This window comes from Mus caroli, unplaced genomic scaffold (genome assembly GCF_978045245.1).
Source record: "Mus caroli unplaced genomic scaffold, Mus_caroli_1 scaffold_11, whole genome shotgun sequence".
Taxonomy (NCBI): Eukaryota; Metazoa; Chordata; class Mammalia; order Rodentia; family Muridae; genus Mus; species Mus caroli.
Window position 1 is genome coordinate 120,653,592 of NW_028227266.1, and position 17,675 is coordinate 120,671,266.

General features: G+C 43.7%; 1 protein-coding gene across 9 annotated transcripts in view; it reads left to right on the forward strand.

The window, feature by feature from the left end:
• Nktr (natural killer cell triggering receptor) overlaps positions 1-16,004 on the forward strand; it is a 37,328-nt gene extending 21,324 nt beyond the window's left edge. For 7 of the 9 annotated variants that reach the window (XM_085828204.1, XM_021171521.3, XM_021171524.3 and 4 more), the window contains 11 exons: positions 231-260; positions 708-853; positions 1,701-1,923; positions 3,126-3,281; positions 5,045-5,132; positions 5,589-5,734; positions 7,155-10,022; positions 10,820-10,915; positions 11,533-11,589; positions 12,114-12,218; positions 13,370-16,004. In XM_085828204.1, coding sequence (XP_085684330.1) covers positions 231-260; positions 708-853; positions 1,701-1,923; positions 3,126-3,281; positions 5,045-5,132; positions 5,589-5,734; positions 7,155-10,022; positions 10,820-10,915; positions 11,533-11,589; positions 12,114-12,218; positions 13,370-13,457 — 4,003 coding nt within the window. In that variant the 3' untranslated portion in view covers positions 13,458-16,004. The remainder of the gene's footprint in view (positions 1-230; positions 261-707; positions 854-1,700; positions 1,924-3,125; positions 3,282-5,044; positions 5,133-5,588; positions 5,735-7,154; positions 10,023-10,819; positions 10,916-11,532; positions 11,590-12,113; positions 12,219-13,369) is intronic. The other 2 variants (XM_021171522.2, XM_021171523.3) reach the window with 2 other exon arrangements.
• Positions 16,005-17,675: the final 1,671 nt, after the last annotated feature.

Below are 17,675 nucleotides of genomic sequence, written 5' to 3' on the forward strand. Positions count from 1 at the left end.
ACAGAGTTGGTTTTATAATTCATTGTAGTCTAGTTTTTTTAATTAGTAAAATGTCTACTATTGGTGTTTGGGGGTCTTTTATAGTTGGATGTATATTAATTATTCTTAACATTTTTCTGTCTTTTTATCTTTACTTCTTTGTTCACAACATGCTGTGTTTAAACCCTCTGCTTTCTTCATCTGAATACGTCATTTTTGATACCATCTTTGTGTTGATGTTTATTGTACAGAACTACAAAGCCTGCTCCACACCTGGATGGGTAAGCATCGAGTTGTTAAAATCTCAGAGAATTGTTTGATGAGCCCGAAAGACTTGCTGGCCTGGGTTAGTCTTTTGTAGTCAAGTTCTTCCCAAAGGGGCACGGGGTATAGGAGTTTAAGAGCCTGACTCATTTTTGCTCATGAGTTTTGCGTATACTTGTTGAGATGAATTCTCAGTATGAAGTGTCCTCTCTTAGCAGATTCTTAACCCTAAAAAGGCCAGCAGCTGTTGACAGAGACTGCATCCCACCTTGTCTTGATTTGAGCTGTCACTGCTTCCTGTTAGGAAGTAGATTTCAAGTTGTCATTCCCTTCTAATTGGTTCATAACACTTTGGTTTGTTTGCAGTTGTATGGATAGATAGTTTTTGACACCAGTTGTCCCAATTATGTTCATACTGTAATTATTACCAGACTAATTTATTTCTTGGATTTATATTATGACAGGGTTCATGTTGTTTTTGGACTGGTAATATCTGGTTTTGAAGTAATTGAACAGATTGAAAATCTGAAAACAGATGCTGCAAGCAGACCTTATGCAGATGTCCGAGTTATTGACTGTGGGGTTCTGGCCACAAAGTTGACAAAAGATGGTAAGAGCCTTTGGAAGATGGGGGGAGTCTAGAACAGAGAGGTATAAAGCATGTGTGTAGGTAGTGGGAGTGTTGATGCCTCTGTGCTGTGCAGCATCCTCTCCACCAGCAGATATTTCCAGCTCCTCCTCCTTGCTACTACCCAGCTGTCAGCTGATCAAGACCTCTCATGCCTGGATTATTACAGTACCCTCATAGCTGCCTACCTTCCTTCTCCCTGTTTCCCTATGATCACTTGTCAGCAGGCATGCCCTCACTAATTCCTTTGCTTAGGCCCTTGGTTTACTTTGGTTTGTATTCAGCAGCTACCAGAGTGATCCTCTTAAGGGACAGGTAATCCACATCCCCCACCCCCCACTCCCCATCCCCACCCCCGCACAGACACCTACAGTGGTACTCTCAGCACAGAGCCCGTAGCTCTCTGTTGTCTTTTCAACAATTTTCCATACTCATTGCCTTCCAGCTACACTGATCTTTATTCAGACACTAGGGACTTTGTGCCTGCCCTCATGTATAGAACATTCTTTGTTTAAGGTATCTGTGTGACCCCTCCCTACTTTAGGTCTCTTTTCCAGGGTAATCTTAAGCTACCTATATGTATCTCTCTGTTCCTTGACATTTGTTTATTCTGTCTTAGCTCTCATTACTTGTCACATTTACTTAAAATACAGGCTTCATGATGGGTAAGGGCTTGGGCATTATACATAACTGGGGAACAGTTTAGTTGAGTCTATTTTTAGTTTGCTGTTCATGAAGCAATTATATGATAGTCAGCAGTCACATTTTTTCACTCTGGATGGTGTGTACTGGGTCCAAGTACTGATTTTTTTTTTTAATATCTATTAAGTTTTTGAGAAAAAAAGGAAGAAACCAACCCATTCAGAAGACTCGGATTCTTCTTCCAATTCCTCTTCCTCTTCAGAATCATCCTCAGAAAGTGAAGTTGAACGAGAGAGAATCAGAAGGAGAAGACATAAGAGGAGGCCAAAAGTCAGACATACTAAAAAGAGACGGAAAGAAATGAGTGGTTCAGAAGAACCAAGGAGGAAGCGCACAGTAAGCCCTGAAGGGTAAGAGCACCCAGCCTGCAGCCCGGGCACAGACTCCAGTGAGCTCTATGCTCGTACTGTACTTGTAGAGGTGAGGAGCACTGGGTTTTAAACTGATCCCTGTAACAATCGAGGAATAGTGTAGGCATCAGTTGGTGTGATTTTTCAGGTGAAGATAATTCTTGAAATTCTTTTTGTTTGTTTTCAAATTTTAAAGTTTTTTATTTTGTATATTCAAAGATATGTGTGGCAATCAGAAGACAGCTTGCAGTTGTTTCTCTCTTCTAGATAGGTACTTTATCGACAAAGGCCTCTGCTTACTGAACTATCTTGCCAGCCCTAATGCCTGAAAATTCTCCCTCTCCCTCTCTCTCATGTGTGTTTATCTTTTTTTATTAATTTTTAAAATTTTCTGTGCATTAATGTTTTGCCTGCATGTGTGCTGTGTGAGGGTGTCAGATCTTGGAGTTACAGACAGTTGTGAGGTACCGAGTGGGTGCTGGGAACCCAGGTCTTCTAGAAGAACAGCCAATGCTCTTAACTGATGAGCCATCTTTCCAATCCCTGAAAAGTCTTTCTCTTAAAATACAGTATTTTTTACTTTGAGAATTTCATACATGTCTACAAAGTAATTTGGTCCTCCACCTTCTAATCCTTCCTTTGAATTCTCCTACCCACTACATCTCCCTCCTCTTTGTTTGCTTTTCTTTCAATAACCTACTGAGCCTACTTAATGTGCAGGGGCATAGGGCCACCCTGTGGAACATACGACACAGTCTGCACCCCTGAAGACAAATGATTCTCCCTAAAGCAAAACTTGGGCCATTGAGCTGGCTTAGAGGCTTCTCACCAAGCCTGACAAGTTGAATTGATTCCTGGGATACACATTGTGAAGAGACAGTCATCTTCCACAAGTAGTTGTCTCACATCTACATCATGGTATGTGCACAGTAGCACACAGAGGAAATAGACAGATAAACGCGTTTTTAAAGAAGGAAAACATTAAGATCATTGACAACTTCCATTTCAGAATTTTTAGTGCTTGATTTTTTTCTCTTTTAAACATTTCTTTTAAAAAATTTCTTAGCTCTTGTGTTGTTTTATATATTTGTGAAAATCAAATCAACACTGAGGGTGAGTGTAAATTTTGCTCTTGTTTTATGTGCCTTCATTTTATAAAATACTAGCATTAATGTATAAATTGGTGACTTGATTTATTTTAGTTATTCTGAGAGGAGTGATGTGAATGAAAAAAGATCAGTTGACTCAAACACTAAAAGAGAAAAGCCTGTTGTCCGCCCAGAAGAGATTCCTCCAGTTCCTGAGAACCGATTTTTACTTAGGAGGGATATGCCTGCTATCACTGTGGAGCCTGAACAGTAAGTAGGCTGGTGGGCGTGTTCCTCTTCTCTGCACTGTGTCCAGTACCTCACAGAAGCACCTTGCTCATAGTTTCATTTCAGACGGGATACCATGGAGCAGCCCACAGCACAGGACAGGAAGCAGAAGGTGGGAGCTGGGAGCGCTGTTACTCAGCTGGCTTTCTCCTTCCTCTTTTAATCTGCACATGGGGTAGTTAGTATGCACAGTCTTGTAGGGGTTGGATATCCAGTCAGGTTGACAGTGATGGTTAGCTATCGATAGCACTGTGTGTTCGTTCTATTTCTGATGGATGAGTTCATCAGCTCCTTGCAGCTTTACACTCCCTCCCTATGACTCACGCTCAGAGTACACAGAACGATGTTATGGGTAGTCACTCACTAGTCCAAGGAATAGCCCGGACCGCCCTTTCAGAATCCACACTTGAATACCTGAATAGGTAAAAGAAATTGGGCAAGTTAGTGAAGAGGGTGTGTTTTGTTGTTTTGGTTTGTGTTTTTTGTCTGATTACTTTTCAGGACGGCATCTTATCATGCCTCAGGTTAGCCTTGAACTTGGAATCCTTCTGCTTTATCTTCTAGAGGATTAGGGTTGCAGGTGTGTATATGCTGTCACACCTGGCAGGGAGGGAAGTGCTTATTAGAGGTCAGGGAAGGTTATATTACTGATCTTGCTGCATTGGCCGTTTGTTAAAGGGGGTGAGTCTTTTCAGAATGGATTATCAGGTTCATTGAGCTCTGTGGATCCAACTGAGTGGTGACATCAGTTTCAATTTCAATAGTGCAAAGTTAATTACATGGTGATGAGAGATACAGTTTAGTATCATAAATATTACTGTAGTTTCCCTGAATTGTGGCTTGAGATTTAATATCAGAAAATACCATTTAATGTACTTTGTATATTAGACTTAAATTTAGAAATATTAAAGGACACAAGCCAGGCATGGTGGCATATGCATGTAGCCCTGGCAATGGATAGGATTATTTGACCGTAGGATTGATGTCTGTCATGAACATCATAACAAGGTCTAGTCTCAAAAGAAGGAGGTAGAGAGGGAGGAGAGAAGAATGGTACTTGAGCAAAAGTGCTTCAGTGGGTACTGTAAGTTGTACATTCCTGTAAGGAGTTACTTAGAAAGCAAAGGAGTCAAGTGAACTGTGCCCAGCCCTTCAGCGGTTTCTTTGTTTTTTGTTTTTTCTTTGCTTGTTTACTTTTGAGACAGTGTCTTGCTGTCTAACCTAGACTGGTACTGTAGCTCCTTCACATGCTGGGATTGCAGGTGTGTGTTAATGTGCCTGGCTCCCTCTACACGTCTTCATTTAAAAAAATGCAAAATAAAGTAATAAAAAAAAACTTATTTTTCTTCCAAATACATATTTACTAATGGGATGAATGTAATTTTCCTGCGGCAGAATAACTCCATAGTAACTCAGAACTCAGAATAGATCTAGAGTTCAAGTTAGTGTTCTCTGTTAGAACAGTTGTCAGAGCTGTCTTCTGAAGTCTGCAGTAAGAGTTCACACACCTCTTCTTTGTAGGGCCATGTGTGTAGCACGTAAGGTGATAGTCGTGTCTGTATGTGGTGATGTGTTAGTGTGTGGATGATGTGGCTGCACCCATGAAACTCTATGCATGTTGACATTTGAATTTCATGTCATGAAGTAGGAAATTTGGTATTTTAAAGACTGTAGCTGTGCACTTGAACATTGAGAGAATGTTCTGTCTCTTGCACACCTTTAATTGTCATTACGAACTCTTTCAGGAACATTCCAGATGTTGCACCTGTTGTAAGTGATCAGAAACCATCTGTATCAAAGTCTGGACGGAAAATCAAAGGAAGAGGCACAATTGTACGTGTGTTAAAACTTTCTAATTTCAAATTGTTTACCTAAATTCTGACTTTTTTAACATTTTATTTTAAAAGTCAGAGGTTTAGTTTTAAATGGAACATTCTTCTCATTCAAGGAATTGTTTTTATTTCCCAAAGTTTTGGAAAGGCACTGCCATTGGTAGATACAGCTGTGGATGGATTTAATTATTCAGTGATACGATCCATGAAATAATGTTTTATTCAGACATTTTGGTCTCTGAGTAATGGAGGCTAATGAATGTGTTAGGGCTGCAAAGGGAACTTGAGGATTTCAGATGAATGTCTTGCCTCTTTTGCTTTTTGATGTCTTATATTTGAAATAACTTCCTACTTTCCTAAGTTGATACTTAAATTGATGCCTGCATTAGATCTTTTGCCTGACTCTGTCCTACAAGAGGCATTTTTAGAACAGTTACTACGCTTTCTGTGTTTAAAGCGCTATCACACACCTCCAAGGTCAAGATCCCACTCTGAGTCCAAAGATGATGACAGCAGTGAAACCCCTCCTCACTGGAAGGAGGAGATGCTGAGACTGAGAGCCTACAGGCCACCGAGCGGAGAGAAGTGGAGCAAAGGAGACAAGTAAGCACCTGGAGTGTGAGCACAGCCTGGAGCAGAGCTAAGTGCTGGAGAGGGACTGCCTGGCAGCCACTGGTAGGAGCAGCACTGCTGCCGCTAAGACCAAGGCTCTTCAGTCAGGTGCTGCTTCCTTTTGCTGAGAGTTTGAGTGGACTCTTAATTGCAGAAGTGATAAGGCCTCAGGCGCTACATACTAGATGTCTGACTTGACAAATACCTTACTCACAGGTGCGTGGATTGGTAAATAGAAGAGACTGCAAAGCATGGGAGTTCATTTCTGACTCCAAAGACTATTGAGTCTGCAATATGTTCAGATAATAGTGATTCCCTACAGTGTACAGTGTCTGTTTCTAAAGTGCACAGGCTCCAGAATAAAGAAAATTCAGCTTTATCCAGGCCTCGTGGCACTGTAATTCCAGTATTTGGGAGATGGAGGCCAGGCTGGATACATAATGAGTTTCAGGCCATCCTAGGCCACATAACAGGATCTTGTCTTCACAAAAAGATAGTAGTTGGTATTTACCTTGCAATCATGAGGATCCCAAATGTACATGGAAAGCTAAGTGTAGCAGCAAGCACTTCATAATCCCAGGGCTGGGGCGTCCTTGCAGCATGCTGTGCAGCTGTCTACTGTTGAACCTTAGGCCAATGAGAGATTTTTTTCAAAGAAATTAGTGTTCTTAAGAATGATACCTGAGGTGCTCTCTGCACATGTGCATATGTGTGCACCTGCACACATACAAACATTCGTGTGTAGGTGAATTTTTTAAAAAGAAGAAATAAGAAAACAAAGTTGAGTCAAGATTGGGCATCTAGCTCTGTAGTAGAGTGCTTGCTTAGCATGCATAAGGTCCTGAGTGGGATGCCCAGTACCACAAAAACAAGTAACTCAGCAGCAAGACTGGTTGGGGCCTGGGTTTCACACTCTTTGAGAAATTTCTCTTAGAGGAAGAAGGTTGTTAGTAGATCATATTGCGAGCTGTGTATCTCTACAGAACTTCTGGTTAGTTGGTATGATTTTTACAAACACTCAGAGTCTATTTCACTTAAAAAACAAGGATCATGGGACTGGAGCGATGGCTGAGTGGTTAAGAGCCTTGGCTGCTCTTCTAGAGGATCTGGGTTCAATTCCCAGCACCCACATGGCAGCTCAGAACTGTCTGTACCTCCAGTAACAGAGGGTCTGACACCCTTACACAGACATACATGCAGGCAAAACACCAATGTACATGAAATGAAAATAAATTAGAAAGGAAAAAAAATCACCAAAAAGCAAGGATCTTTTGTGAGTCTGGTAATAGTTGTCATCACTCTGATTTATGTTAAAGTGTTGGTGGAATTGGGTACTCTCATCAGAAGTATGTTTCTAAGACACAAAGTGTTCACAGATAACCTCATGCACGTTATGCTCCTCCTCTTACAGGCTGAGTGACCCCTGTTCAAGCCGATGGGATGAAAGAAGCCTGTCCCAGAGATCCAGATCATGGTCCTATAATGGATACTATTCAGATCTTAGTACAGCGAGACACTCTGATGGTCACCACAAGAAACACAGAAAAGAAAAGAAGTTTAAGCATAAAAAAAAAGCTAAAAAGCAGAAACATTGCAGAAGACACAGACAGACAAAAAAGAGAAGAATAGTTATGCCTGATTTGGAACCCTCAAGATCTCCCACCCACCGAATGAAGTCCTCCTGTGTTAGAGAAAGGAGATCTCGTGCCTCCTCCTCCTCCTCTCATCACTCATCCAAGCGGGACTGGTCTAAATCAGACCAGGATGACCGGAGTGCTTCAACCCATTCTAGCAGAGACTCCTACAGATCTAAGTCTCATTCACAATCAGATTCTAGAGGGAGCTCTAGATCAAGGGCTGTGTCAAAGTCCTCATCTCGTTGTCTCAACAGATCAAAGTCTAGATCTAGTTCCAGGTCAGGACCCCGAAGAACATCAATATCCCCCAAAAAACCTGCTCAGCTGAGTGAAAATAAGCCAGTTAAGACAGAACCTTTAAGGCCATCAATGCCACAGAATGGAAATGTGCTAGTACAACCAGTGGCAGCAGAAAACATTCCTGTAATACCATTGAGTGACAGCCCTCCCCCTTCTAGGTGGAAGCCTGGGCAGAAGCCCTGGAAGCCCTCTTACGAGCGAATTCAGGAGATGAAAGCTAAAACAACCCACTTGCTGCCTGTCCAAAGCACATACAGTTTAACAAATATTAAAGCAACCGTGAGTTCATCATCTTATCACAAAAGAGAAAAACCTTCAGAAAGTGATGGGAGTGCTTATTCAAAGTACAGTGATAGAAGTTCTGGAAGCTCAGGAAGGTCGGGGAGCAAGTCTTCTAGGAGCAGGTCATCCTCCAGGTCATACACAAGGTCAAGGTCACGAAGTCTCCCTACTTCACGCTCACTCTCTAGGTCTCCATCATCTAGGTCTCACTCACCAAATAAGTACAGTGATGGTTCCCAGCACAGTAGGTCCTCTTCATATACTTCTGTTAGCAGTGATGATGGAAGACGAGCCACGTTTAGATCCAACAGGAAAAAAAGTGTCACTTCAAATAAAAGACATCGCAGTAACTCTGAAAAGACACGTCACAGTAAATATGTCAGAGGCAGAGAGAAATCCTCATGTCACAGAAAGTATAGTGAAAGCAGATCATCTTTAGATTACTCTTCAGACAGTGACCAGTCACATGTTCAAGTATACTCAGCCCCAGAGAAGGAGAAGCAGGGAAAAGTGGAAGCATTGAATGATAAGCAGGGGAAAGGCAGAGAAGAAGGAAAACCCAAGCCTGAATGGGAATGTCCTCGTTCTAAAAAGAGAACTCCGAAAGATGATCTCCCTGATCACTCTAGAGATGACAGTGTATCCAAAGGGAAGAATTGTGCGGGCAGTAAATGGGACTCGGAATCAAACTCGGAACAAGATGTGACTAAGAGCAGGAAAAGTGATCCCCGGAGAGGTTCAGAAAAGGAGGAGGGTGAAGCCTCTTCAGACTCCGAGTCAGAAGTTGGCCAGAGTCACATCAAAGCCAAACCCCCAGCAAAGCCTCCAACAAGCACTTTTCTGCCCAGCAGCGACGGTGCCTGGAAGTCTAGGAGACCACAGTCTTCAGCCTCTGAGTCAGAGAGCTCCTGCTCCAACTTGGGGAACATTAGAGTAGAGCCCCAGAAGCAGAAACACTCAAAGGATGATCTTAAGGGGGATCACACAAAAAGGGCGAGAGAGAAATCAAAAGCTAAAAAGGACAAAAAACACAAGACTCCAAAACGGAAGCAAGCTTTCCACTGGCAACCTCCACTCGAGTTTGGTGACGATGAGGAGGAGGAGATGAATGGAAAGCAAGTTACACAGGACCCAAAAGAGAAAAGGCATGTCTCTGAGAAGTGTGAAGCTGTGAAAGACAGCATTCTAAAAGTCGAGAAAACCTGTGATGAAGGCAGTTCTCCAAGTAAACCCAAGGAGGGTACTTTAGAGCAGGACCCACTTGCAGAGGGTGGACATGATCCCAGCTCTTGTTCTGCACCTCTGAAAGTGGAGGAAAACATGACCAACTCTCCACCTAGCACCCAGCATCTTGAAGAGCATGTCCCAGGTGGAGGGGAGGACGTGCTTCAGACAGATGACAACATGGAGATTTGCACCCCTGATAGAACTTCCCCTGCAAAGGGAGAGGTGGTGTCCCCTTTAGCAAACCACAGGATAGACAGCCCAGAGGTGAGCATTATTCCAGAGCAGGATGAGTCTATGGCACATCCTAGAGCAGGAGGGAAACAAGAGAGTAGCATGTCTGAAAGCAAGACCTTGGGTGAAAGTGGGGTTAAACAGGACAGCTCTAGCAGTGTGACCAGTCCTGTAGAAACTGCTGGAAAGAAGGAGGGGGCTGAGAAGAGCCAGATGAACCTCACAGATAAGTGGAAGCCATTGCAAGGTGTAGGGAATCTGTCAGTGTCTGCTGCAACCACATCTAGTGCTCTGGATGTGAAGGCATTATCTACTGTGCCTGAAGTGAAACCACAAGGCTTGAGGATAGAAATCAAAAGCAAAAATAAGGTTCGGCCTGGCTCTCTCTTTGATGAAGTAAGAAAGACGGCACGCCTAAATCGAAGGCCACGGAATCAAGAGAGTTCCAGTGATGATCAGACACCTAGTCGGGATGGTGATAGCCAGTCCAGGAGTCCACACAGATCTCGAAGTAAATCCGAAACCAAATCTCGACACAGAACAAGGTCTGTCTCATACAGTCACTCACGAAGTCGATCTAGAAGCTCTACCTCATCTTACCGGTAAGAAATATTCCCTTTGGGTTTTTTTTTTTTTTTTTTTTTTTTTCTTTTACCCCTAAGGAGAGTCTGCTGTCAGCTCAGAAAAACATTAGCATTAGAAGTGTGATTGATCACTGTTTCCAGATATCTGACAAGGGAATAAGAAGCATTCCACATGACCAAAACCACTGATAGAGGACATAAATAGGGAGAGGGCATTTCAGGACAAGAAATGGACTCGGCTGAAGAGACCTGTAGTTTTATCACTTGGGCAATGAAACCTCTTGCCATGACTGGTGGCGAGTTCTTCATATTCAAAGATGTGAAGTACCTGGCCTTCTTGTGCAGGTTGCCATGCCTTTGGATAGAATCCTTTGAGCAGATTCTGTAGGGCTTATAGATTATTGAACTTACTACTCTGTTACACGTGTAAAAGGTAGATGCCATGCATGGAGGCAGAGTTGCTAAGTCGACCTTGGTGATCATGGTGGAATTTTTGTTGGAGACCTATCCAGCATTTGTCATCAGGAAAGACTTGAAGAGTACAAAGACTGAGAGTGAAAGCTAAGAAAAGGTGTTCACAGTAACAGGAAGCCAAATAAGTAGTTGTGTTCATGGACATGTACATAGGCCTGTTGCAGTCTTTCCTGACTTTATTTTATTGGTTAAACCATGGTGCCTTCTGGATTACTTCTTTTGCAGTCCATGACAAAAGTTTGTAAGAGACCTTTCCCTGCTTGTGCTCCCCTCCTGCCCTGTTCATCCCAATAGTGTGGGGAGTGCACATAGTATATGCTTTCTCACTCACTCCATTGTAGATCAAGAAGCTACTCTAGAAGCCGGAGCAGGGACTGGTATAGCAGAGGCCGGACCCGCAGCCGGAGCAGTTCCTATGGAAGTTTCCATAGTCACAGGTGAGCTTGTGGTCTCACCCTGATGAGTGGTGTCCAGTCACTTGCAGTGGACCACTTCTGGGACACAACAGGACAGCTGTTGATCTGTCCTTGTCAAATACCACCCTGAACTGTTTCTCATCCAGCTCTCTGAGAGCTCTGGAACTCTGCCTGGCTGTTTGTAGATGAGATCTTAGCAGAGTAAGGCAAAAGAAGCAGTCGGATTGAGAGGCCATGCCACTCCTACCTGCTCTGTGCATAGATGTCACTGAGGTCACAAGTAGAGTCACCTCTTCTTGACCTACTTAGGGGTTACGACAGGCTACAGCAGGAAACCGAGAGGAACGTGAGTGCTGGGTGCAGTTTTCTATTTCCCTGGTGCTGCTCTCTTTGGCCTTGTGGTATTTTCTGCTCTGAGCACTCATATAAGTGGGCCTTCTCCCTTCCCACCCAACTGAGAGCCTCCTCAGAAAACTACCTAAAGCTTAGTTCTAAAGAAATCCCAGCACACTTGAGATAAACACACAATAGTTATCGCATTTCACTGTATTTTCACTTTGATGGGCAAAAATGTCTAGATTGTTACTGTGGCCTGTGCCCTAATGCACAAGGTGATAGCCCTCTATGGTCCATACTAGGACGTCCAGCAGGAGCCGGTCCAGGAGCAGCTCCTATGACCTCCACAGCCGTTCCAGGTAAGTGCTGCTGGGAGGCCCAGAGTGCTGGGTAGGGGTTGGCTTGTGCTGCTGGGGATTGATCCCAGGGCCTCAGGCACAAAACACAGCACATCTACTGCCATGGATCTTATTCTTTAGCCTAAATGATGCATTTCTAATTAAGTAACTTTAATGCATATTTTTTCTAAAATTACACATACACAAAAAGATCTTATAATTTTTATCTGTTGGTTCATTGTACTCCAGTCAGAAATGACAATATCTGTCATTTCTTGTGAATATAATTATCCAATAAAATCAAGATTCAATCACACTAACTCCATGTTAATTTTGTGATATTTTTCAATGCAGAAAAGAAATTAACATTTCTCTCTTTAACATGGTAAGTCCAATTGGGTGCAATTGCTGGATGTTCCTAGAACTTCTTATGCAACTGTCCTCACACCTCCAGAGAGTACCCGTGTGAGCCAGTACCCTCTGATGGCCCTAAAAAGGAGCCTTTCTGTATTTGAATGGAACACTGTGTGTCATTGCTATTTAAGCAGATCCTACACCTACGATAGTTACTACAGCCGGAGTCGCAGCCGCAGCCGCAGCCAGAGGAGTGACAGTTACCATCGTGGTAGAAGTTACAACAGGCGGTCCAGGTGGGTCCCTGGGTTAGAGCACTGGAAGAGACTAGGCACTTGGTGTGAGTGGGCTATCAGAGGAACACCTCCCCTGGAGTTTCATTGGCCTACAGACAGCTATTAAACATGGCCTTGGTACAGAGAGTTGGCAGGTGAAGGTTGTCAGTTGCTGTTTTATAGTTGACACTAAAATGAGTTTTATTCATGTAACTTTAATTAAACATTTCTTTTGGAAGAGGAGTAAGGAGAAGACCAAATCATGGCTCACATCTGCAAATCAGGCCAGTCTGCTGTTTTATTAAAATGTGATTGTCTCGGCCGCAGGGTTGAATCCTATATCTTGTTATTTAATGAATAAGATGTGACCTTATCATAACTCTTGAATTGTCCTTTGCTGATGGGTGCTGTCACCCTTCATTATCCTTTGCAAGTCCAGAAAACTTCCTACAGACCGTGCACATGGGTACCCCCTTGACTGACTGTTTCAGGGGTGGCCAGCTGGGCATGCCAGTGCATGAGCCCCTCCACCTGCTAGCTCCAGCTTCAGCTCTTTCTGACTTCTCTCCTCCAGTGTTCTAGAGCTTCCCTTCTGCTCAGAAATCCAAGTGACAGCTCTGTCACTTGTCTTTGTGTCCTGAAGTGATCAGTCACCTCCCACCCCTCAGCCCCCACATCTCATATTCTTCACTGCAGCCCATTGCCCAGGGAACATCCCATCTCCATCGCACTAACCCTAGAACCTTGGGGGTTTCAGTGAACAAACTTGCCTGTCCATTGTCTTGAGCTGTCCTTGAGCTCTTGTTCTAGGTGTACTTGTGGTGGGATGGACTACACTTACCATAACAAGTTGCCTCGCTCTCAGAAAAGCTTTTTAAATGAGCTTAAAGACCACCATAACCAAGTTTTAGTGAGACTCTGTCCCTTTAACCCCTTCCTGCTTCAGTCTAGTCTAGTATTGACATTTACTGGATATAGTAGAAAAATAGTTTGCTCATTTTTATGAATGGATTTCAAGTAAATTTCCCACTCTTGTGAGGTTTCTTTATTGTTATCTTAACCTTGATTTTACTACCATTTAAAACATCCTCGAAAAATCCATAGTGTTGCAATAGTTAGAACAGAAAATGGGAGTTGATGGCGTTGTTTTGTTGTTTTGTTCTCTTATACAGGAGTGGTAGATCCTATGGCTCAGACAGTGAAAGTGACAGAAGTTACTCTCATCACCGGAGCCCCAGCGAGAGCAGCAGATACAGCTGAGATGTCTCTGTATAGATTGTGTCTTAAGTGTAAATACCTGGTAACTTAAAGCTTAAGAAACTGGATGGCAGTCTGTTGTGTTTTAGTATTAGACCTCAATCCAATAGTGGATATTTCTTGTCACTTATTTACATGTGCGCAAAAGAATTTAAAGTGCAGATGTCCCTAGAAATATTTTTATGACCCATTTTACAGTAGGCAACTATGGAATTTTCAGTTTCTTGAATCAAGAAATGGTAAATTTGATGTAAGTATGATTTTCAGTGTCACTGTAGATAGGGTTTTCTGTAGATCACATTGTCTGTAGAATTCAGATTTCTTTTTGTTTCAGGTTTTAGCATCCATGCTGCCAAACAGAATTGTGGAGAGTGTCTAAGGCACATGTTCTCCATGTCCCCATGTCCCCATGCTGGTTGTCGTCTTGGTGTGTGCTGTCAGATGAGGCTATCCACATCCATATTGACCATGGCCAGGTGTGCAGGGTGGTAGCTCATGCCTCTGTGTCTGCAGCAGTCCGTCCCAGCTGTGGGCACCCACACTGCCTGAGGGCTCTGCCTTGTCACAGTGAATGCCAGCCCAGCCACCCCAGCTCCTGCTTTGGTGCTTGGTGCCTTTGGTTCCTCATATACCCTATGTCATATTGTCACACACTGCATTTCCTGATGCCAGGAAATGAATTGTGATTTTTTTTTTTAAATTCACTGGCACCAAAAATAATTTCTTCTGAGCTGGGTTCACTGTGAGTGTAGGGGCTTCTTCCAAACACAGATAAGTGGTGGAGGTCCCTTGGAACAGAACCTGTATGGCTGGTCATCTTGTTCTGCACATGTGTGCTAACGCGCCAGCTGAAGAAAGTTCTTCGGAAGCAGCTCCACAGACACTCCAGCGGCCAAGCGTCTCTCTCACTGTGGCAATAGTAGCAGCCCTGCCCCAACCATCCTATTCCCTGTTTGTGTCGAGACACCCCCCATCCCACCCCACCCCACCCCACATGCTGCCCCCTGACTCCATGAAGCCCTGCCTGATGGAGGAAACCCAGGAAAAAAGTTGGGGGCAGCAGGGTCACAGGCTCTGCTGCACAGAAAGGGGTTCTTATGGCTTTGTGTGGCTCCTCCAGGAAGAATCTAACCTGTAAAACTAGTGTGGGTTTGTTTCTTTGTTTTGTTTTACTCTTTAGTTTGCATTTTTCCCCAAGTGTACTTAATCACCTTAGTGCCGGTTAAATCCAGTTCACAGACTTCCTGTCAGGTACATGGTGTAGAAGTCTGTACTATCCTATCCCACCCAGGCCTTGCTAGTGCATTTGGGAAGAGAAAAGGCCTTGGGCTGGAGGAAATTACTAAAACCCTGGCCAGATGGAGGGAAAGTACTGGATATATGAAAGTAGTCTTCCAGGGCCATGTGGCTCAGTGATATATAGCATGTGCTTAGCATGTAAGTAGCTCTGAGATGAGAGGTCAGCACCCCACAAATAAATAATGGTGTTACTCTGTGATGTATGTAAGCAGCATTTTGGTGGCCAGCCAGCTGTTGTTCACCACGTCTGTAAATTAGTTAATTAGAAAGAAGGATAACATCAGAACTCAGTGCTTGGCGGGTTAGACGTGTGGTTTATAGTGAGTGGGTCCTCCGCCCCCCCCTTTAAAGTTGCCGACAAAGAAGGGTGTTTGAATCTAGTATTCAGTAGGAAGAATGCATTCAGAGCCCAAATAAACTGGCAAATGTAATTAGTAAGAAAAGGTCACTATTGGGCCATATATTCTTATTTGGTTGCTGTGTAACAAGTTATCCCAAATTTCTCAGCCTAAGAGTGCCCATGCATCATTGACAAACAGGCACAGTAGGGTTGACTCATCTGCTCAGGGTCTCAAGGTAAGGTCTGGAAGAGCTCATTTCTCAGAAGACTCTGGGAAGAGGTGACTTGTAGCTGGGCCCTTCTAGAGCCCTTGGTGGATACCCACATCGCCTGCTGTAGGCCTTGCCAGCTTCAACCACCAGGAACCCTTTGAGTCTTGTCTTTTTTTCAAAACCTCTGCCCTCCTCCTGCTTTAAGGGTCCATGTAAGTAAGATCAGGCTCCAGAGATAAATCTCTACTCGAAGTCCCATGGCCAGAGGAGTTACAGACATTGGCGGGTTCTAGGGATTAGCATAGGAAGAGGAAGGGCATCCACCTACCACCTACTGCTGCATGGACAGGGCTTAACCTGTACCAACAGGCACTCATGTTCAGTAATGTCAACCTTGCTGTTTATACTCCAGTGAATACGGAAATGGCTTTTCTTCTTATCCATGATCATTCTGTATTTTGAAGTTATTTTTTTAATAAAATTGAATTATGTTGTGTAATGTGCTTAATAGAAGACGCTTTATTGGATGATTTTGTAACATCCTGTTTACTGCAAGTGGCATAGTTGATATTGTTCAAAAATGTAGAAAATACTTTTGTACATACTAGCAATGTCTAATTTGTATATACTTCTATTAAATTTCTCTACAACTTGAAAAGGATCTTGTAGAAATGAAAATACATGCTGAGTTTGAGTCTGCCTGCTTGGTCTTTCTTTACTCAAACTCCAGTTTCTGATACAGCCAAGCGAAGAGACTTGTCCATTGGCAGGTTACTGGGGTGCAGGAGTGACCTGGGAGAGCCTGGCAGAAACACACCCTTTGGTGGGATGCAACTCCAGGTCTCCTCCCTTTGTCCTCAGCAAGTCATCTGACTGTGGCACCCATCATCACTCACCTCCTAAGAACGACCTTGTGACATTTGAACACACAGGTGAGAACCTGCTGGCTAAGCAGAGTGAACCTGCTAGCTTGTTTGCAGAGAACTGGGTTTGCTAAGCAGTGTTTCCCCAACTTGGGAAACTGAAAATTGTCAAATGTGGGTGTTTTATTTTTTATTTAGAGAAAATGCCAGGTGTGGTAGGGTAGTGCACATCTTTAACCCCAGCAGAAGAGGGTGGATCTCTTGAGTTCAAGGCCAGACAGGACTGCATAGTAAGACTATTTAAAAATTTTTTTAATTTAGCCGGGTGTGGTGGCAGGACAGCCAGGGCTATACAGAGAAACCCTGTCTTGAAAAACCAAAAAAAAAAAAAAAAAATTAAAATTAAAAAAAAATTTAAAGCCAGGCATGGTGAAACACGCCTTTAATCCCAGCACTTGGGAAGCAGAGGCAGACGGATTTCTGAGTCCCAGGCCAGCCTGGTCTACAGAGTGAGTTCCAGGACAGCCAGAGCTATACAGAGAAACCCTGTCTCAAAAAACAACAAAACTAATTTAAAAAGAAAATTAGGCAGGGTGGTGGTGGCGCACGCCTTTAATCCCAGCACTTGGGAGGCAGAGGCAGGAGGATTTCTGAGTTCGAGGACAGTCAGTGCTACACAGAGAAACCCTGTCTCGAAAAAAAGAAAATTAGCTGTTTTTGGCCTCATAGGCCTATAGTCCCAGCACTTGCAAGATGGAGACAGGAGGATCCACTAAAGATCATCCTGGGCTACATGAGATCTTGTTCCCACACTGTCAGAAGAGAGAGAGGATACCAGGGAAGCCTGTTGTGGTCTTTGTGGAGTTCACAGAACTTTATTTGCACCTGATAAAAGCCTGATTGATAGCTGGTCAGTACTGGGGCATCATGTCACTTCTTTAATTAGCCGGAGAAAGGCATTGAGCCCACAGTTCTGTGAGGGATGTGGGGGCTGGATGAGCCTCAGTGGATAAGACTACAGCAACCAGGAATCTATCTGTCTCAGCTATTGCATGCTTGCTGAGTAGAGGCCAGGTTCAATTCCAAAAACCTACATGGCAGATCAGTCATAACTCCAGTTGCAGAGGATTCAACTCCTGGCCTCTGCTCAACAAGCACGCAAATAGTGCACAGGCAAAATGCCCATAACGTGTTAAAAAGACAGGTCAGAATGTCTAGCTGAGACAGACTCCTGGTCGCTGTAGTCTCTCGGGCACCTTGAGGGATGAGTACACCACAGCACAGGCTGCACTCTGAGGCCTGGGCCTCTTGCCGTAGCTGCTTCCTCCCTGTGGTTTATAGTAGCCTGGTGTTGCCGTCTTCAATACCAAACCTCATACAAACAGTAAGACCAAACTCCACAGGCTAAGGCTGAGGCACCTGGGAGATACCAAGGCAGAATGTGGGTTTTAAAAGGGCCAGAACTACACCTATGTCCACTGAACCCTAACCCTGATCCCTGCTGCCC